The sequence below is a fragment of the Leucoraja erinacea genome, unplaced genomic scaffold (assembly GCF_028641065.1).
Source record: "Leucoraja erinacea ecotype New England unplaced genomic scaffold, Leri_hhj_1 Leri_747S, whole genome shotgun sequence".
Lineage (NCBI taxonomy): Eukaryota > Metazoa > Chordata > Chondrichthyes > Rajiformes > Rajidae > Leucoraja > Leucoraja erinaceus.
This window is the reverse complement of record NW_026576671.1, coordinates 52,501-73,929: the sequence shown is the minus strand read 5'-3', so window position 1 is coordinate 73,929 and position 21,429 is coordinate 52,501. Positions and strand designations below refer to the sequence as shown.

The 21,429-nt window shown below is 51.0% G+C and overlaps 2 protein-coding genes and 3 non-coding genes across 5 annotated transcripts; 4 read left to right on the top strand and 1 right to left on the bottom strand.

Moving 5' to 3' along the window:
* Positions 1–3,799: 3,799 nt before the first annotated feature.
* On the top strand, positions 3,800–4,641 carry LOC129694652 (uncharacterized; the record flags this gene model as incomplete). The annotated part of the gene is made up of 1 exon (XM_055631382.1): positions 3,800–4,641. A coding segment is annotated over one exon (842 nt), but the record flags the coding sequence as incomplete, so codon positions are not given.
* A 35-nt stretch (positions 4,642–4,676) lies between these two features.
* LOC129694651 (pseudouridylate synthase RPUSD4, mitochondrial-like) lies at positions 4,677–16,960 on the top strand. Its single transcript, XM_055631381.1, has 5 exons — positions 4,677–4,858; positions 6,464–6,629; positions 10,631–10,832; positions 15,523–15,616; positions 16,793–16,960. The coding sequence occupies exons 1-5, from the start codon at positions 4,727–4,729 to the stop codon at positions 16,958–16,960; spliced, it is 762 nt and encodes a 253-aa protein (XP_055487356.1). The 5' UTR covers positions 4,677–4,726.
* Positions 16,961–17,633: 673 nt separating this feature from the next.
* Positions 17,634–17,705, top strand: trnaq-cug (transfer RNA glutamine (anticodon CUG)). Its single transcript has one exon. It is a non-coding gene; the product is annotated as a tRNA-Gln (tRNA).
* Positions 17,706–17,984: 279 nt separating this feature from the next.
* Positions 17,985–18,056, top strand: trnaq-cug (transfer RNA glutamine (anticodon CUG)). Its single transcript has one exon. It is a non-coding gene; the product is annotated as a tRNA-Gln (tRNA).
* Positions 18,057–19,051: 995 nt separating this feature from the next.
* Positions 19,052–19,123, bottom strand: trnaq-cug (transfer RNA glutamine (anticodon CUG)). Its single transcript has one exon. It is a non-coding gene; the product is annotated as a tRNA-Gln (tRNA).
* Between the last annotated feature and the right edge of the window lie 2,306 nt (positions 19,124–21,429).

Below are 21,429 nucleotides of genomic sequence, written 5' to 3'. Positions count from 1 at the left end.
CACTATGGAGGTGGCCTATATTAACCATATGGCAGCATAAAGTCGGTATCATATGAGAAGTTGGTCAAACCAATTTGGCAATGGTATATCCATAGATGTATTTGACTATCAACAACTTACCTGGGCGGTAAGAAAAAATACAGTGACAGACACCAGGTCACATAATATTAAGGACTACATCAATTAGATGTTTTCATATAAAGTTAACAAAACTATTAAGCTATATGATGCAACAGATATTAATGCATTTCATTGTCGCTGTACTGTACACTGACAATGACAATTAAAATGGAATGTGAAACTGATATCGATTATTTGCATTAACGCTATATCACCAGGTGTTCGGGGATGTCCTATGTATGTCGCGGGGGGAAACCAGACCCTGGGCCAGTGGAATCCTCATTAAAAAATTTCTCTGGGACAGATAGTTCCAGCAGAAAGATCGTCAGCTATATATATTAACTTTTCTGACCTATAGGTCATGTTGTCATTCAAGAATGTATTTATAATATTGATAGACAAATGCGTTCACGCTGCATTGGTGAAATTAATTCTATGTATTTTTCCCTTCTGCCTCACCAATCGAGAACAACGCACAGTACAAAAGGATTCTGCTTCAGGTATTTGATAGTACCTGACGGACTTACGCAGCCCTTGTTTCACTTCACGCCATGACATGGCTGTTGAAACTTGGATGGTGTTTTTCCAGTACCCAGAATTATTAATATCGGAGCCGGGCACAAATCAACTGTGCCATGAGAAATAAGCTCCTGAGCTGCAGATTCTGCGCAAGCCTCTGGGACTGGGATTGTTATACTGAATAATCGACACCATGTCAGCATCCTTTTGAACATCCACTGGACTACAACACTTGTCCAGCATCAAGAGAAGTACTGCAAGGATACAGGGAGAACCTACTCATCCGATACAGGTACTACGAACTGGAATTCCTGGAGAACCTTCATCATGATGAAGGATTCGGCTACAGTGCCATCAACACAGCTAGAATTGCCCTGCCTGTTCTTTTTCAAAACAGCTACAGGACAACAGGCCATGGGGTCACTGGCTGGTGGTAAATTTGAAGGGTATTAAAACTCTAAACCCCTAGACTAGGTACACCTATATATGGGATGTCACAGTGGTTAACCACACTTCAGGGGATCCCACCAGCCAGAGTCCTAAACCTGAACCTTCTATGCACTAAAACATATGTTAAAGGCACATGGAGCAGCACAGAGTGTCCAGTCACTACTCCTATTTTCAACTGGACACCATGCTCACAGCTTCAGACCAGATCTCTATCATTTGTTCAGGGAATGGTCAAACCAGACCAGGAACACCTTATCCAGTCATAAAACCGGGCTACCCGCCAGAAAACACGGTATGTGCCAAGACCCTATTACCTTACATAGACACAACCTAATTATGCGAGGGAGATGAAAAGCCTTGTGGGTTGGTCACAAAACACCTTGTGGTCGGGTAACAAGCCTTTTTTGAAATGGCTCAAGCAGGTTAAAGCTCCTGGGATAAAACTAACATGTATAAAGTTGTCATCCCACAGGAGAAGCTTCCACGTCAACGGCAAAAGAATGGACGTGCCTGTAAACCACATCCTGGCTACAGCAGAATAGTGGGGGTAAAACGTTCAGAGAAATAAATTATTATAAACTGTTGACAAAACCTGTTTTTTATTTGCAGGAAGATTCCAATCTGCAAATATTCAAATTAGCCAAGGGGAGCATTTAAAATTCTTCAGTGTTATTGTAAAAATACCATTGGTTTTTTCTATAAACAGAATCATTGGTTGATTATGATAACACGCTTCCTCCCTCAAAGGCTTCGGCAGCGAGTGATATAAAACTGTTACACGGTTTGAAATCACAGAGCTTTGAAATCTTCACGAAGTCACTCACGTGACTCCGAAGTAAAATAGCAAGATTAAACGAGAACTTACCAGTTTGAAGTTTGATCTGTATTTTATGAGGAGTTACGATGAGGGATTACGTGCCCTCCGCTCCCACCCTCATTACATGGATCAAACTGATAATTGATGTCTCTTTATTCTTTACTATGTTACTTTAAATACGTGTCTGTCTGTGATTCCACACCGCTGCTTTGAAGTTATGCCGCAATGCGTCCTGGGGCGGGCTTCTTCACGTAATCCCTCATCGTCATAAAATACAGATCAAACTTCAAACTGGTAAGTTCTCGTTTAATCTTACTATTTCACCTCACACCTAAACCAACCAAACTTTACCTCACTGAACCTCACACCTCAACTTCACCTCAACTATACTTCACCTGAACTAAACCTCACCTCAGCTAAATTTCACAACTCACCTCAACTGAACCTCTCGCCTCAAGCCTAATCGCCGCCTCTTCTTCTACTTCTTCTTCTTCTTCTTCTTCTTCTTTAGAGTTTTACGGCAGCCGGCATCCGCAATGTTGCATTGCTGCCACCTTCTGGCTTCATTCCACAGTACTCATGTCTTTATATTAGATCCTTTTTATAAGCTCAGAGGCCCTCAAGAAATCAAACATTCCAATTTTCTTCATTTCATTGATCAAAACTCTTCTTTCTGTTGCATATCTTCTACATGCAACTAGAGCATGCTGAACTGTTTCCGGCTGATGACATTCCTCACACATCCCAGTAGGGTGTTTTCCCAACATTTTTAATGTGCTGTTCAGGTGGGTGTGTCCTATCCTCAACCTTGCTAATACTACCTGTTCTCTCCTGTTCCCCCCTCTTCTTGCTGTAATGCCCACTCTGTTTTGTAGCGAATAGAGGTGTCTCCCCTTTGTCTCCTGTTCCCAGTATTGTTGCCATTCTTGATTTATTTTCTTCCACACAATGTGTCTTCCTTCAGATTTGGATAATTGTAGGTTTACCTCTATGTTCTCTTTTTTAACGGCCTCTTTTGCTAATTTATCCACTTTTTCATTTCCTAGCACACCAATGTGTGCTGGGACCCACAACAAAGTCACGTCACTGCCCTTCCTTGTCACTTGGCTTAATAGTAGTAGAATTTCATACACTAGGTCAGGCCGCCTATGGGATGCACCAGCCCAATACTCTGGATTGCAGACAATGAGTCGCTACAAATTAATATTTTGCATGGTTGCACCTGTTCTATCCACCGTACTGCCATCAAAATAGCGTACAGTTCCACTGTATATACTGCCAAATAGTTATTTGTTCTTTTGCATATCTCAACATTCATCCCTTGCACTACCACAGCTGCCCCTGTTGTTTCAGCTACTGGGTCCTTTGATCCATCTGTGAAGATTAAGAGGTGTTCCCTGTATTTATTATATATATGGTTATGGTATTCTGTTTTTAGGTCTGAATTTTTCTCCCTCCTTTTTGCCTCCCATATCTCCAGATCAACTTTTGGGATGTTTAGTAACCATATTGGGACAGATGGCCACAATACTGCAGGGCAGAACTCTTTGTCCTCTACTTCCATGTCCCTTGCCACACCTCCTCCAACCCAGCCGAAGCTTCCAGACTGAGCCACCCCTCTCTCCCAGCACTCCTGTACTACCTGTTTTGTTGGGTGGTTCTCTCCGTGACCCTTAAGGCTTAGCCAGTAATTAGCCATTAGTTGTCTGCGGCGCAGTCTCAACGGCATCTCCCCAGTTTCCACCTGTAGTGCACATACAGGTGACGTCCGCACACCTCCTATACAGATTCTTAGAGCTTCCGCTTGGACTTTGTCCAACTCGGACAACACTGCCTTAGATGCTGATCCATAGGCTATACTGCCATACTCTTTGGGCGGGGCCTGGGTTCAAGGGGTGGGGACATCCAGGGGGCGGGGCCTGTGTCCAGGGGGCGGGGCTCCAGGGGGCGGGGCCTCTGTCCAGGGGGCGGGGCTGTGTCCAGGGGGCGGGGCTGTGTTGAGGGGGTGGGGCCTGTGTCCAGAGGGGCGGGGCTGTGTCCAGGGGGCGGGGCTGTATCCAGGGGGTGGGGCTGTGTCCAGGGGGCGGGGCGGTGTCCAGGGGCGGGGCTGTGTCCAGGGGGTGGGGCTGTGTCCAGAGGGCGGGGCTGTGTCCAGGGGGCGGGGCTGTGTCCAGGGGGCGGGGCTGTGTCCAGGGGGCGGGGCGGTGTCCCAGGGGGCGGGGCTGTGTCCAGGGGGCGGGGCGGTGTCCAGGGGGCGGGGCGGTGTCCAGGGGGCGGGGCGGTGTCCAGGGGGCGGGGCTGTGTCCAGGGGGGCGGGCTGTGTCCAGGGGGCGGGGCGGTGTCCAGGGGGCGGGGCTGTGTCCAGGGGGCGGGGCGGTGTCCAGGGGGCGGGGCGGTGTCCAGGGGGCGGGGCGGTGTCCAGGGGGCGGGGCTGTGTCCAGGGGGCGGGGCTGTGTCCAGGGGGCGGGGCTGTGTCTAGGGGGCGGGGCTGTGTCCAGGGGGCGGGGCTGTGTCTAGGGGGCGGGGCTGTGTCCAGGGGGCGGGGCTGTGTCCAGGGGGCGGGGCTGTGTCCAGGGGGCGGGGCTGTGTCCAGGGGCGGGGCGGTGTCCAGGGGGCAGGGCTACGGCCAAGGGGCGGGGCTTGTTTTATGGGCCGGGCTATGGCTAGTGGGAGGGGCTTGTTTTATGGGCGGGGTTGTTGCCAGGGGCGGGGCTATGGTCGGGGCGGGGCTATGAGCAGTGGGCGGGGCTGGGCCAGGGAACTCAGAGAACACGGGGCCTGGTCGCCACTTCCGGCGGTGCGGGAAGTCCGGAAGTGGTGATGGCTCGTCCGTTTGGCCGGTTGCTGCGGGCGCGGGTGCGCAGCGCGCGTGTCGGTGTCGGGGCCGCGCCCGCGGTCACATTCACGGCGGCGGAGCTCGCGGCCCGGCTACGGCGGGAAATGGAGCCTCAGGTACTGGCGGCCGGACCCGCGTTGATGCTGCTCGGTTCCTCCCCATCTCCACCTCTTCCCCCCCCCCCGCCTCCCCCCCCCCCGTCTCCCCCCCCCCCCCCCCCCCCGTCTTCCCCCCCCCCCTTCTTCTCCCCCCCCCCGTCTTTCCCCCCCCCCCCGTCCCCCCCCCCCCCCGTCTTCCCCCCCCCCCCCCGTCGTCCCCCCCCCCCGTCTTCCCCCCCCCCGTCTTCCCCCCCCCCGTCTTCCCCCCCCCCCCGTCTTCCCCCCCCCCCCGTCCCCCCCCCCCCCCCCCCGTCTCCCCCCCCCCCGTCTCCCCCCCCCCCCGTCTTCCCCCCCCCCCGTCTCCCCCCCCCCCCCCCCCCGTCTCCCCCCCCCGCCGTCTTCCCCCCCCCCCGTCTTCCCCCCCCCGTCTTCCCCCCCCCCCCGTCTCCCCCCCCCCCCGTCCCCCCCCCCCCGTCTTCCCCCCCCCGTCTTCCCACCCCCCCCCCCCCCCCGTCTCCCCCCCCCCCCCCCCCCCCGTCTTCCCCCCCCCCCGTCTCCCCCCCCCCCCCCCGTCTTCCCCCCCCCCCCGTCTTCCCCCCCCCCCCCCTTCCCCCCCCCCCCCCCCCCACCGGGGGCCAAGCCCCCGGATCCCTGGCCACCTGGGGAGGGGGGGCAAAGGGCGGGGGGGGGGGGGGGGAGGAAGGGGGGGGGGTGGAGAGGGGTATGTCCCCCCCCCCCCCCCCCCCCCCCCCCCCCCCCCCCCCGCCCCCCCCCCCCCCCGTCCCCCCCCCCCCCCCCACCCCCCCCCCCCCCCCCCCCCCTTTTGCCCCAGCCCCCGAACCCTCCCCCCCCCCTCCCCCCCCCTCCCTCCCTCTCCCTCCCTCCCTCTTCTCTCCCTTTTTCCCACCTTCCCCCTCTCCCCTCCCCTCTCCCCACTTCCTCTCTCGTCAACACTCCCCCCCCCCCCCGTCTCCCCCCCCCCCCCGTCTTCCCCCCCCCCCTCCCCCCCCCCCCGTCTCCCCCCCCCCCCCCCCCCCCCCCCCCCCCCCCCTTCTCCCCCCCCCCGTCTCTCCCCCCCCCGTCTTCCCCCCCCTCTCTCCCCCCCCCGTCTTCCCCCCCCGTCTTCCCCCCCCCCCCGTCTTCCCCCCGTCTCCCCCCCCCCCCCCCCGTCTCCCCTCCCCCCCCCCCCCCCGTCTCCCCCTCCCCCCCCCCGTCTCCCCTCCCCCCCCGTCTCCCTTCCCCCCCCCCGTCTCCCTTCCCCCCCCCCCGTCTCCCTTCCCCCCCCCCGTCTCTCCCCCTCCCCCCTCCCCCCCCGTCTCCCCCCTTCCCCCCCATCTCCCCTTCCCCCCCCCCCGCCTCCCCCCCCCCGGATCCCCTCTGCCCCCTTCCCCCCCCCCTCTCTCCCGTCTTCCCCCGTCTCCCCTCTCCCCATCCCTATTCCATCTCCTCATCACTGTCTCTATTCCCTCCTCTCCTCCCCATCACTCCTCTCCTTGATCTCCCCCACTCCTGCCCTCTTCCCCACCCTTCTTGCTCCAACTTCCTACTTTCCATTCCCCTCCATCCAGCCGCCCAACAGCCCCATCTTCCCTGACTCTCTGCTTCTCCTTCCTTTGGGACCAGGAAGGGAAAAGCGAGCCGCCCAGTGTCGGGCAGCAGCTGAGGAGACTGACCCGTCCCCTACAGCGGGTCCACCCCAATGTGCTGGCCAAGGTGTTGAGGGAGCGTATGCTCTTCCAGAGCCCAGACCTGGTGGTGGTGGATAAACCGTATGGGATCCCGATGGAAGGTGAGGCATGGCCAGGAGTTGCGTGCGCGTGCGTGTGTGTGTGTGTGTGTGGCCAGGAGTGTGTTTCATCGGGCGGTGCAATCGGCATGAATGAAAGGCTGCGTACAGTGATCTCACCCACCACAGTGGCGTCATCTGCAAACTCGTAGATGGTGTTGGAATCATAAGAGATAGGAGTAGAATTAGGCCATTCGCCCCATCAAGTCTACTCTGCCATTCAATCATAGCTCATCCAGCTCTCCCTCCTAACTTCATTCTCCTGCGATCTCCCCATAACCTCTGACACCTGTACAAAAGAATCTATTTATCTCTGCCTTAAAAATATCGACTGACACAGCCATCTGTGGCAAAGAATTTCCACGGATTCACTACCCTCTGACTGAAGAAATTTCTCCTCATCTCCTTCCGAAAAGAACGTTTTTTATATCTGAATTTACTTAGAGCAGCTTGTATTCGAGTCTACTCATGAAAAGGCAACTCTGGATTTGGCATTGCGTAACAAACGCACTAAAACTCCCTTTGGTTAGGCAGTTTAAAATCAAGGATTCCTTAGGAGGTAGTGATAATGATATGATAAAATCCAACCTGTAATTTGAGCGGGGGATGATTAGATCAGGTATGTACAGATGCATGAGGGAAGAGCTTGCTGTAGCTGATTGGAAAGGGACTAGCAGGAATGACGGTGGAACAGCAATGGCAAGAAGTTCTGGGAATAATTTGGAAGCACCTGCATCTTTTCTTTTCAAAGAGAAAAAATATTCTAAAGTGAGAAGAATGTGACCTTGGCTGACGAGGGAAGTCAAAGACAGCATAAAACTAAAAGGCATATAATATTGCAAAGATTAGTGGGAATCTGGAGGATTGGAAAGATTTAAAAAAACAGAAGGTGACTACAAAAGCAATACGGGGAGAAAGGATGAAATATGAAAGTAAGCTAGTCTCTAATATAAAAGAGGATAAGTTTCTTCAGATATATAAAGAGTAAGAGAGAGACATTGGACATTGGAACTGGAAAATGATGCTGGAGAAGTGATAATGGAGAATAAAGAAATAACAAAAGAACTGAATAGGTATTTTATGTCAGTCTCTGCAGCGCAAGACACTAGTGACATGCCGGAAATTGAAGAGAGGGGGCAGAGGTTCGTGCAGTGGCGATTACTATGGAGAATGTGCTTGGGAGGCTGAAAGGCCTGAAGGTCTCCAGAAGGTCTACACCACATGGTTCTGAAAGAGGCGGCTTCAGGGAATGGTCAGTTCAGTTTAGTTTATTGTCATGTGTACCGAGGTACAGTGAAAAGCTTTTCTTGCATGCTAACCTGTCAGGAGAAAGACAATACATGATTATAATCAATCCTTGTAAAGTGTATAGATGCATGATAAAGGAATAACGTTTAGTGCAAGGTAAAGTCTGATCAAAGCTAGTCCAAGCGTCATCAATGAGGTGGATGGTAGTTCACAACTGCTCTCTAGTTGTCGTAGGATGATTCAGTTGCCTGATAACAGCTGATGAAACTGTCCCTGAATCTGGAGGTGTGTGTTCTCACACTTTGCTTTTTGCCTGATGGGAGAGGGAAAAAGAGGGAGTGACCAGGGTGCGACTCGTCCTTGTGGAGGCATTGGTTGTGATCTTTCAAGAATCAATAAAGTCTGGAGTGTTTCCAGAGGATTGGAAAATTACAAATGATATGCCACTGTTCTAGAAGGGGGTGAAGCAAAAGATTGGAAACTGTAGTCTGGTTAGCTTGACCAGTGGTCGGTAAGATTTTGGAGTCCACTATAAAGGCTGAAATTTCTGAGTACGTAGAAGCACATGAGAAAACGGATCGAAGTCAACATGGTTTTGTGAAGGGGTGGTATTGTATAACAAATCTGCTGGAATTCTTTGAGGAAGTAAATAACAGGATAGACCGTGAATGTTTTTTTATCTGGATTTTCAGAAGGCCTTTGATAAGTGAGGCTGCTAAAGAAAATGAGAACCCATGGTGTTTAAGAAGGAACTGCAGATGCTGGAAAATCGAAGGTAGACAAAAATGCTGGAGAAACTCAGTGGATGCAGCAGCATCTATGGAGTGAAAGAGATAGGCAACTTTTTCGGGCCGAAGCTCTTCGGGTTTTGGCCCGAAACGTTGCCTATCCCCTTCGCTCCATAGATGCTGCTGCAACCGCTGAGTTTCTCCAGCATTTTTGAGAGCCCATGGTATTTGAGGGAAGAAACAAGTCAGGATGGCAAAAGGAAAAGAGTGGGAATAAAGGGAGCTTTTTATGGTTGGCTGCCAGTGACTAGTGTTCGCAGGGGGTCAGTGTTGGGGCTGTTACTCTTCCCATTGTATATTAATGATTAATGATTTGGATGGGGCAATTAAAGGCTTTGCAGATATCAAGACAGGTGGAAGTGCAGGTAGTGCAGAAAAAGCAAGAATTCTGCAGAAGGATTTGGTCAGGTTGGGAGAGTGGGCAAAGAACTGGCAAATGGGATACAGCGTAGCGAAGTGCAGAATCATGGATAAAGGCATGAGACTAATTCCTAAATGGGGAGAGGATTCGGAAATCAGAGATGTATTTATTTATTTTTTTTTTTTTTAGGTTAATTGACTGTTTCTTTTATTTTTTAATTATTTTTATTAGAAGTAAGGACAATGTAGTACATAAGTATCTAATACATCATGAGATAATACAGTGCATGTACAACATTTTTTCAAATTTAACCAAATAGAACAGAAAATGAGTAGTCAAGATAGAAGATAAAAGAATATCCTAAGCCGTAGTGTTAGTTTGTGAGATAGTAAAGAAAACCCAAAGAAAAGGTAGACGGAGACGGGAGAAAAAAAGAGAAGAAAATAAATAAATAAATAAAGACATAGAGAGACAGAAAGGAAATAACAATATGGAGATTGAGAGAGATATACCTATTTAATATCTTTATCCACCCTTCATCCGGTTCTGAGACGTTTAATTTCTAAGGTGTTGCACCATATGCTTGTAAAAAGTCGATAAAATTAGACCAAATAATTAAGAATTGGTCTGTTTTGCCTAACAGGAGGAGTCTCATTTCTTCAAGATGTAACATTTCAGACATATTTGTTATCCACATTTTGAAATGTGGAATCAGAGATGTAAAGGAACTTGGGAGTGTCGGTGCAGGATTCCTAAAAAGTTAATTTGCAAGTTGATTCAGTAATAAGGAAGTCAAACGTAACGTTAGCATTTATCTCGAGAGGACTACACTTTGTAAGTAGAGATGTAATGCTGAGGCTCTGTAAGGCACTGGAATATTGTGGGTAGTTTAGGGCCCCATATCTGAGGACGGATGTGCTGGCGTTGGAGAGGATCCAGAGGACGTTGAAGAGAATGATCCCAGGAATGATTGGTTTAACAAATGATGAGCGCTTGATGGCTCTGGGCCTGTACTCGCTGGAGTTTACAAGGACGAAAGGGAACCTCACTGAAACTTAACGAATAGTGAAAGGCCTGGATAGTGTTGATGTGGAGAGGATGTTTCCGTAGTGGGAGAATCTAGGAGCAGAGGCCATAGCCTCAGAATAAGTGGACGTAGCTATAGAAAGGAGTTGAGGGAGAATTTCTTGAGTCGGAGGGCAGTGAATCTGTGGAAATTTTTGTCACAGATGGCTGTGGAAGCAGAGCATTGGGAATTTTTTAAGGCGGTGATTGACAGATACTTGATTAGTACAGGTATCAAAGGTTATCGGGAGAAGGCAGAAGAATGGGGTTGAGAGGGATAAATTGATTTGTCATGATTGAATGACAAGGTAGACTTGATTGCCTGAATGTCCTAATACTGCTCCTATGGCTTATGCCTGACCCCAGGAGTGTGTGCATGACGGGACAGTGTGTGCATGACGGGACAGCTTCACTCTGTGTGTCTGACCCTGCGAGTGTATGTGTGTGAGGGGACAGTGTGGAGAGAGCTTTGTGTGTGACAGGACGGTGGGTGTTACTGAAGGATTAATTTCTGCCTCTCTTCCCCCACCCTCCCGGTGCAGAGTGCCCCAGTGGGGGCCCCAGTATCCGGGCAGCGTTGCCGGCACTGGCCCAGATGCTGTACGGGATGGGGACAGGGTCCCTGCACCTCTGTCACTGGCTGGGCAAGGACACGAGCGGAGCACTGCTGCTCGCCCCCCACGCAGCCTCAGCCCGGGACATCCAGCTGCAGCTCCGCACCCAGCAGCTGCTGCCCACCTTCTGGTGAGTGTCCGACCCCCCCTCCTCATCTCGGAGAAAACCCGCGCGGTCACGGGGAGAATGTACAAAGTCCATACAGACAGCACCCATAGTTGGGATCGAACCCGGGTCTCCGGCACTGCTGGCGCTGTAAGGCAGCAACTCTGCCTCTTTGTCACCATTAATGGAGTTTAATGCAGATAAATGTGAGGTGTTGCATTTTTGTCATTCAACCAGAACAGCACCTACACAGTTAATGGCAGGGTCCTGGGAATGTTGTAGAGCAGAGATGATCTAGGAGTGCAGATACAGAGATCCTTGAAATAAGCGTCAGAGATAGTGGTCAAGAAAGCTTTCACCTCAAGAATACTGAGTATGGAAGTTGTGGTATTATGTTACTGTTGTACAAGACATTGGTGAGGCCGAGGCTGTATGGCTCTGAGGATATTGAAGCTCTATAAGGTGCTGGTCAGGCCGCATTTGGAGTACTGTGAGCAAATTTGGGCTCCATATCTGAAGACGGATGTGCTGGCTCTAGAGAGGGTCCAGAGGAGGTTTACAAGAATGATTCCAGGAATAAGTGGGTTAGCGTACGACGAGTGTTTGACTGCACTGGGTCACCACTCGCTAGAGTTTAGAATGTTGAGGGGGAACCTCATTGAAACTTACAGAATAATGAAAGGCATAGATAAAGAGGATGTGGACAGGATGTTTCTACTGGTGGGACAGACTAGGACCCAACGTCATAGCCTCAGAATTAAAGGACCCTCTTTTAGAAAGGAGGTGAGGAGGATCTTCTTTAGTCAGGGGGCGGTGAATCTGTGGAACTCATTGCCATAGACGGCTGTGGAGGCCAAGTCAGTTAATCTTTTTTAGGCAGATAGATAAATTATTTATTAGAACGGCTGTCAAGGGTTATGGGGGGAAAAAGCAGGAAAATTGGATTAGGAGGCAGAGATAGAAGGGAGAAAAGTAGAAGTGGAAGGCAGAGATTTCAATGGCAAAAATCAAAAAGGCCCACATTACATCATGATTCTATAAAGGCGAAGAATGTTAAAACAAGGCTGCAAGCTCTGTGCCTTAATGTGAGCAGCATTTGTAATAAGGTAGATTAATTGAATGCGCAGTTTGTTGTTAATGGATATGATATAGTTGGGATTACGGAGACATGGCTCCAGGGTGACCAAGGTTAGGAGCTCAACATGAAGGGGTAGATTCAAGATTCAAGTCAAGTCGAGTCACATTTATTTATATAGCACATTTAAAAAACAACTCTCGTTGGCCAAAGTGCTTTACATTTGTTATAAGAATAGTATAAACAAACAAACTACATACATAATATACATATAGCCCTCGCTCAGTAGACGTCAGGAAAGGCTTGGGAGTATAGATAAGTTTTTAGTCTCGACTTAAAGGAGTCGATGGAGGGTGAAATTCTGATGGCAGGGGGATGCTGTTCCACAGTCTACAGCTGCAACCGCAAAGGCGCGGTTGTCCCTAAGCTTATGCCTAGACGGCGGGATATTCAGCAGCCCCAAGTCGGCCGATCTGAGGGACCTGGGGTTTATTCAAGAGTTTATTGTCCTGTGGCCCAGATAGGACAATGAAATTAAAGTGCAATGGGTTATTAATGTTCAGAGTTTTGTATGAGTTAAGTTTAGTAGCCTGATGGCTGTGGGGAAGCAGCTATTTCTGAACCTGGATGTTGCAGATTTCAGGCTCAAATTCAGAATTCAATATTCAGGAAAGATAGAGAGAAAGGAAGAGGAGATAGCGTGGCATTGCTAGTTAAAGAGGAGATTAATGCAATGGTAAGGAGAGACATTAACTTGGATGCTGTAGAATCTGTATGGGTAGAACAGCGAAATGGCCAAAGGCAGAAAACGCTTGTGGGAGTTGTGTATAGACCACCAAATAGCAGTGGCGAGGTTGGGGTTTGCATCAAACAGGAAATTAGGGATGTGTGTAGCAAAGGTACAGCAATTGTCATGGGTGACTTTAATCTACATGGAGATTGGGCAAACCAAATTGGTAACATTGAGGAGGACGTTTTCCTGGAGTGTGTCTGTATACACATATTTCTAAGCCAATATGTAGAGGAACCAACTAGAGGGCAGGCTATCCTAGACTTGGTATTGTGCAATGAGGAAGGATTAGTTAGCGATCTTGTTATGCAAAGCACCTTGGGCAATGGTTACCATAATATGGTGGCATGCTGCATTAAGATGGAGAGTGACATGGTTAATTCAGAGACAAGGGCCCTGATGAGGGAATTGGTGAGGATAGACTAGCAAATGATACTTAAAGGGTTGAGGCTGAATATGCAATGGCAAAGATTTAATGATTGCATGAAAGAATAGCAACAATTGTTCTTCCCTCTCTGAAGTAAAAATAAAACACAGAAGGCGACTCAACCGTGGCTAACGAGGGAAATTAGGGATAGTGTTAAATCCAAGAAAGAGGCATAGAAATTGTCCAAAGGAAGCAGCCAACCGGAGGACTGGGAGAAATTTAAAATTCAACAGAGGAGGACAAAGGGGTTAATTAAGAGGGGGAAATAGAGAGCTTGTGGGAAAATAAAAACCTCTGTAGAGATGTGAAGAGGAAAAGATTAGTGAAGACAAATGTAGGTTCCTTACAGTCAGAAACGGGTGAATTTATAATGGGAGACAAGGAAATGGCAGACCACTTTGTTTGTGTCTTCCTTGGTGAAGACAGAACCAATCTCCCAGAAATACTAGGGGACCGAGGCTCTAGTGGGAAAGTGGAACTGAAGCAAATCCACATTAGTCAGGAAATGGTGTTAAGTGAACTGTTGGAACTGAAGGCAGATAAATCCCAGGGCTTGATAGTCTGCATCCCAGAGTACAAGGTGGCCCTAGAAATCATGGATGCATTGGTGATCATTTTCCAATGTTCTGTAGACAGTTCCACTTTTTATAGACTAGAGGGAGAGAAAACAGGGAATCATGAGGTGGGGTTGAGGTTAGTCTTGTGCAATGTTGTTGGGAAGAGCCTGTTCCTGAACCTGGAGCTCATGGTTCTCAAGCCCGCGACCATCTTCCTGACAGTATCAGCGATATGAGAGCGTGGCCAGGGTGCTGTGGGTCATTGGAGATATTGGCTGTCTTTTAGAGGCAGTGTCGCATGCACATCCCTTCGATGGTGGGGAGGTCAGTACATGATGGACCGGGCAGTGTCCACCACTGTGTGTATTCGACTCTAGATCACTTTGATGGTGGGGAGGTCAGTACCTGATAGACCAGGTAGAGTCCACCACACTCTGTGGCCTCTTGTAGATCCCTTTGATGGTGCGGATTATGTTGTGTCATGGACTAATGTGTTTGTGCTTTTTTTTAAATTTCAATATGTTTTATTTATTATTTATTTATTTTTTATGATATTTGATTAAGGAAAATTCATTTCGTTGTCTCTAATATGAGATAATGACAATAAATTGAATACAATACAATAGGAAGTCAGTACCTGTGATGGACCAGGCGTTGTCCACCACTTTTCTGTAGCCTCCTGTAGAACAGAAGGTGTGAGACAGGATTCAAGAGTTGCAAATAGTGAAGCCTGAGGGAGGAAAGCAGCGGGAAGGGTTGGTGGGGGGAGGGGGTGTGTTGGGAGGGGGTGGGATGTGTTGGGGGGGGGGGGGGATGTGTTGGGAGAGAAAATAGGTTGTGAGTCCAGTGGTGAGAGAGAGTAATACGTGGGGTGGTGCATTGGGGGGGGGGGGGGCGCGGGAGAAAGGCAGGGATGCGGGAGTAAACTGGGCGGGGGCTGGGTTAGATGAGATGCTACCTTAAACTTCAGAAGTACGGGAATGGAAGTTGGGAGGTCATGTTGCAGTTGTATAAGATGTTAGTGACGCTGCATTGGCATAATTGTGTTCAGTTCTGGGCACCATGTTGTAGGAAAGATGTTGTCAAGCTAGAAAGAGTGCAGAGAAGATGTATGAGGAGAGACCGCACAGGCTGAGACTTGTCACTGGAGCCTGAGGGATGAAGTTATGTACGTTTATAAAATGACGGGGGGGCGTAGAGAAGGTGGATGGTCACAGTCTTTAGCCCCCAGGGGAGGGGAGTGTAAATCTAGAGGGCACAGGTCTAAGGGGAGAGATGTAAATGCGCTGGTGCTCCACACAGAGGGTGGTGTGTGTGTGGGACGAGCTACTGTTCAAGTTCAAGTCTAGTGAGTTTATTGTCATGTGTCCCAGACAGAACAATGAAATTCTTGCTTTGCTTCAGCACAACAGAACATAGGCATTTACTACAAAACAGATCAGTGTGTCCATATACCATAATATAAATATATACACACATGAATAAATAAACTGATGAAGTGCAAATAACAGATAATGGGTTATTAATAATCAGCGTTTCGTCCGAGCCAGGTTTAATAGCCTGATGGCTGTGGGGAAGTAGCTATTCATGAACCTGGTTGTTGCAGTCTTCAGGCTCCTGTACCTTCTACCTGAAGGTAGCAGGGAGATGAGTGTGTGGCCAGGATGGTGTGGAGGGGGGGGGGGGGAGAGAGAGGCCGGCGCAGTTACAGCATTGAGACGACATTTGAGCAGCAAAGGCGATGGGAGTGGTAGGGGCCAGACCCGGGATGATGGGACGGGCGCCAGGAGGCATCAGATGGGCCGAAAGGCCGTGCTCCTCCCGCCACAAGCACTGACCCTCCCTGTGTCTCTTCCTCCCCCCAGGGTGGTGACAGTGGGGGTCCCGGTGCCGTCGCAAGGAGTGATCGACATCCCTCTGGTGGAGCGAGAGGCCAGCAGGCCCAGGAAGCATTTCAAGGTCAGGGCACATACAAATTATACTGTACAAAATGCTGGAGAATCCCAGCAGGACGTGCAGCATCTCGGTGGAGAAGGAGTGGGTGACATCTCGGGTCAAGACGCTTCTTCAGGCTGAACGTCACGGGAAAGGGAAACAAGATATAGATGATGATGTGGAGAGATATAGAACAATGAATTAAAGATTTTTCATTCATTGTTACAAATCTCTCCACATCATCGTCCATATCTCTAGTTTCCTTTCCCCTGAATTTGACCGAAAAACCTAATTATTCAGTAATTACACAAAGCGTACAAATGTCACACCACCTCGCTTCCTGCCTCCTGTCCCCTCCTCGCCTCTCCTCCCCCACTCCCTCTCTCTCCCTCCCTCCCTCTCTCTCCCCCCCTCCCGTCTCCCCCCATCCTCTCTCCCCTCCTCCCCTCTCCTCTCCCCCAGGCCTCCTCTCTCCTCCCTCCCCTCCTCCCTCTCTCTCCCCCCTCCGCTCTCGCCCCCCTCCCTCTCTCGTCCCCCTCCTCTCTTGTCAGCTCTCCCCCTCCCTCTCTCGTCCCCCCTCCCTCTCTCTCCCCCTCCCTCTCTCTCCACCCCTCCCTCTCTCACCCCTCCGCTCTCTCCCCCCTCCCTCTCTCTCCCCTCGCTCTCTGCTCCCCCTCCCTCCCCCGCCCTTCTCTGTCTCCCGTTCCCTCTCTCTCCCCCCTCCCTCTCTGCGTCCTCCCCCTCTCCCCCCTCCCTCTCTCCCCCCCCTCTTCCTCCCCTCTCTCCCCTCCCATCTCTCTCTCTCTCCCTCCCCCCTCCCTCTCATCTCCTCCCCCTCCAACTCTCCCTCCCCCTCCCTCTCTCCCCCACTCCCTCTTCTCCTCCCCCCCCATCTTTCTCCCTCCACCTCCTCTCTCTCTCCTCCCCCCGTCCCTCTCTCACCTCCCCCCCGCCCTCTCTCTCCCCCCGCTCCCTCCCTCTCCCCCCTCCTCCCCCCTCTCCCCCCCTCTCCCCCCCCCTCCCTCTCTCCCCTCCCTCTCTCTCTCCCCGCCCTCCCTCCTCCCCTCCCTCCCTCTCGTCCCTCCCTCCCTCTCTCGCCCTCCCTCCCGCTCCTCCTCTGCCCTCCTCTTCCCCCCCTCTCCCCCCTCTCCCTTTTTCCTATTTCTCCCCCTTCCCTCCCTTCTGGTCCTCTCCTCTCAGATGCTCTGCTCCCGGTTTCGGGTGGGAGAGGCGGAGGGGCAGCTGGTGAGCGTGGGTGGCGATCGCTCTGCGTTGCCGGCTCTGACACGTTACAGGGTGCTGGCGACCGCTGGGGCCCGCTGCCCTGTTGGAGGTGACTTTTTACACACTCACATGCAATTCCGATAACCGCTAGGAATGGATAGTACAACGCGTTGATCACGTCAATGAACGTATTAATCATTGCAAACACGGCTCGGTCTGCAGATGCTGAATTGAAGTACAGCCTGAACCAACGGTAACTTGAAGGGCTGATAGTTATATCTGCGACAGTTCCCCAGGGCGGGCAATTAAGACGGCACGAAGAGATTGTGAAATCAGCATCTTGAGAAATACAGTGGGAGCGACTATTCTCTTGTTGGAGCACCGGAGTCACAAAACACGAAAACAAGCCCATCTTCCGCATGCCCAGCAACATGTCCATCTACACTCGTCCCATTTGCCGGCGTTTTACACGCGTACTTCTCAAAGGCCCCTATCCATGTACCGGACTAATGAAGCTGCTTCAACACTTTCTTCGGCAGCTCGTTCCATATACCCTCTACTCTATGTCTGGAAATTGCTTCTTGAATTCCGATTATCTATTCCCCCACGCATCTTGAACCTGTACACTCTAGTTCTTAGAAACATAGAAACATTAGAAAATAGGTGCAGGAGGAGGCTATTCGGCGCTTCAGCCAGCATTCATTACGATCATGGCTTATCGTCCTCAATCAATAACCCGTGCCTTCTCCCCATATACCTTGATTCCACTAGCCCCAAGAGCTCCATATAGCGAGAAAAGCGGTCAACATCTGCTGTGGGTTCCGTGGTGTAATGGTAAGCACTCTGGACTCTGAATCCAGCGATCCGAGTTCAAATCTCGGCGGAACCTGTTTGCTGTCGGATGCTGTGCTGCCCTTGTGGACGCATGCAGAGATTTTGCTTCCTCACTTCCTCCCTTTTGACGGACACAAGCAGCAACCCGGGCTTTCCCCACCGCCCGTCGTTCAACGTTCCCGCTGCAACTCCACGGGTCTCGGCATCATTCCCTTCTTGGCCGAGCTCGTCCGTTGGTCCTTGGCTGAATACGATTTTTCTCCCCTCCAGCTGGAACAAGAGGTTCTGATGGTGGGGAGACGGAGAGAAGAGACAGGACCGAGGGGAGAGTGCAGGTTCCGTGGTGTAATGGTGAGCACTCTGGACTCTGAATCCAGCGATCCGAGTTCGAACCTCAGTGGAACCTCAACCTCAATACTGGTTGATTTTGCTGTTGACACATTTAGGGCACGCAGGTTGAAAAACATTCTGGCAGCATGGAGATATGTTTAGTTTAGTTCAATTTAGGGTAGCCTAGTGCCAATTAGATTAGTGTAGTTTAGTTTATTTGAGGTTAGTTTAGTGTAACTTAGGGTATCTAGAGTATTGTGTACAGTTTTGGTCTCCTAATTTGAGGAAGGACATCCTTGTGATTGAGGCAGTGCAGCGTAGGTTCAGGAGATTGATCCCTGGGATGGCGGGACTGTCATATGAGGCAAGATTGAAAAGACTAGGCTTGTGTTCACTGGAGTTTAGAAGGATGAGAGGGATTCTTATAGAAACATATACAATTATAAAAGGACTGGACAAGCTAGATGCAGGAAAAATGTTCCCAATGTTGGGCGAGTCCAGAACCAGGGGACACAGTCTTAGAATAAAGGTGTGGTCATTTAAGACTGAGGTGAGAAAAAAGTTTTCACTCAGAGAGTTTGAACTTATGGAATTCCCTGCCACAGAGGGCAGTGGAGGCCAAGTCACTGGATGGATTTAAGAGAGAGTTAGATAGAGCTCTAGGGGCTAGTGGAGTCAAGGGATATGGGGAGATGGCAGGCACGGGTTATTGATAGGGGATGATCAGCCATGATCGCAATGAATTGCGGTGCTGGCTCGAGGGGCCGAATGACCTCCTGCGCCTATTTTCTATGTTTCTATGTAATTTACTTGAGGAGTTTAGTTTGATTGTTTAATGTAATTTGGTTTGGTTTGGTTAATTGCCGTCTGTACCGAGGTACAGTGCAGAGTTATTGTCTACTACCCAGGCAGCGGAAAGATTATACATGATTACTGGCAAGCCGTATGCAGATACAGAATAATGTTTATTGCAAGAAAGGGCCCTAGCGTCTCCAATGAGGGTCCGTCAAAAGGGAGGAGGCACAATCTCTGCATGTGTCCACAAGGACAGCACAGCAACCGGCAGCAAACAGGTTCCGCCGAGATTTGAACTCGGATCGCTGGATTCAGAGTCCAGAGTGCTCACCATTACACCACGGAACCCATAGCCGATGCTGACCGCTTTTGCTGCTAATGCATCTCAACCCAGACTGAACTGTGTAAGCACTTCAACCTAAGCACACAGAACATAGGGCAGTACAGCAGAGGAACAGCCCCTTCGGCCCACAATGCCCGTGCTGAACATGATGCCAAGATGACAGGGCCGGATTTGCCCGGCTGACAACAGAGAAAAAAAAATTAAGTGTGTATAATATTTTGACACTGTCATAGGCCTTTCTTACATATGCTGTCACAACGCACTGTAGTCTCTAAACAGCCCTTCAGTCATTTGCTTGCCCTCCATTTCAGAATAATAGTGTTTTAAGCCAATAACTCGACACTAGCAGTGGCAATAAATAAATAAATAAAGCGCAGCTTTCCAGCCCCATATCACATTGGCCACGCTCGGCTGCAAATCTGTGTCAATCTGCTCTGCCATCTTCCTCTGGTCGTGCGGGTGGGGGACTTGAGAGTGTGTGGGGGGGGGGGGGGGGGGGGGGGGGGGGGGGGGGGGGCTCACAAGTGGAACAGCTTAGGGTCCTCTCTTCATCTATACAATACAATACCATTTCTTTGTCATTTGAACCTCACAAGAGGTTCAAACGAAATTTGGTTTCTGCAGTCATACAAGAAAAGAACCAAGCCACACACCAATTCAATCCACACAAACATCTATCACAGTGAATCTCCTCCTCACTGTGATGGAAGGCAAAGTCTTGTACCTCCCCTGCTCTCCATTCCTCTCCCAAAGTCAAAGCCCCCCGGGGGCCGCTAGCAAATCCGCGGTCATTTAAAGCCGCGCCGGGCGATGTAAGACCCTACTCCGGGTCTTGATGTTGGAGCCCCCGCGGGCGCTAGCAAGTCCCGCGGCTGTTTAACCCGCGCAGGGCGATGTAAGGCCTCGCTCCGGGTCACTTTCAAACCCCGCAATCTCAGGCGGGAAAAGTCACCGTTGCTGGAGACCCGCAAAGCGGTCTCGCACCGGGGACACCGCGAGTCGGGTCGCAGCCGCGCCCCACCGCAGCTCCCCACGCCCCGAAGCCGGCCAGCTCCAGGATGCTGGGTCCGCAGTTCCGCAGGCTCCGTGACTTGAGCTGCCGTTCCGGCTGGAGGCCGCTCCACGGCGCTAGGCCCCAACGGCAACGGAGACCCGACAGGGAAAGGTCGGGTCCCCGTATAGGGAAGAGATTTAAAAGTGTCCCCCCACCCACCGCCCCCCCCCCCCCCCCCCCCCCCCCCCCCCCCCGCCCCCCACACATACACATTTAAAAACCCAATACAAACTATACCCTCAACGGGACCAAAAAATAAAAAAAGACAGACGGACTGCAGAGGCCGCTGCGACGTCGGTCGCGCCCCCCACCCAACTTTTTGTCATGTTATGTCATGTCTAAATCCGGCCCTGCAAGATGAACTCATCTCCTCTGCCTGCACGTGATCCACATCCCTCCATTCCCTGCATATCCATGTCCTCTTTAACGCCACTATCGTATCTGCCTCAACCACCAACCCTGCCAGCGCGTTCTAGGCACCCACCCTCTGTGTAAAATAGAACTTGCCCCCGCACATCTCCTTTAAACTTTGCCCCCTCTCACCTGAAAGCTAGCCTTCAAGTCCTTGATAATTCTACCTGGACTGTCTACCCCATCTATGTCTCTTGAATTGTATATACTTCTACCAGGTCTCCCTCAGCTTCCGTTTTCCAGAGAAAACAATCTAGTCAAGTCAAGTCTAGTCACATGTATTTCTATAGCACGTTTAAAAAACAACTCTCGCTTTACATTTGTCATAAGAATAGTATAAACAAACAAACTACATACATATAGCTCTCGCTCAGTGGACATCAGGAAAGGCTTGGGAGTATAGATACGTTTTTAGTCTTGACTTAAAGGAGTCGATGGAGGGGGCAGTTCTGATGGGAAGGGGGATGCTGTTCCACAGTCTAGGAGCTGCAACCGCAAAGGCACGGTCGCCCCTAAACATGCCTAGACCGCGGGATATTCAGCAGCCCCAAGTCGGCCGATCTGAGGGACCTGGAGGTGGAGTGGTGGGTGAGAAGACTTTTAATGTAGGAGGGGGAAAGCCCATTGAGGGCTTTGTAGACACAGAGGAGGGTCTAAGTCTGTCCAACCTCTCCCCGTAGCGTGCTCTCTAATCAAGGCATCATTCTGGTGAACCTCCTCTGCTCCCTCTTCAAAGCCTCCACGTCCATCTTGTAATGGGGTGACCAGAACTCCACGCAATACTCCGCATGCTGCCTGGCCAAAGACTATGCCTCTGTAGACCTGTTGTAACGACAGCATTGTGTC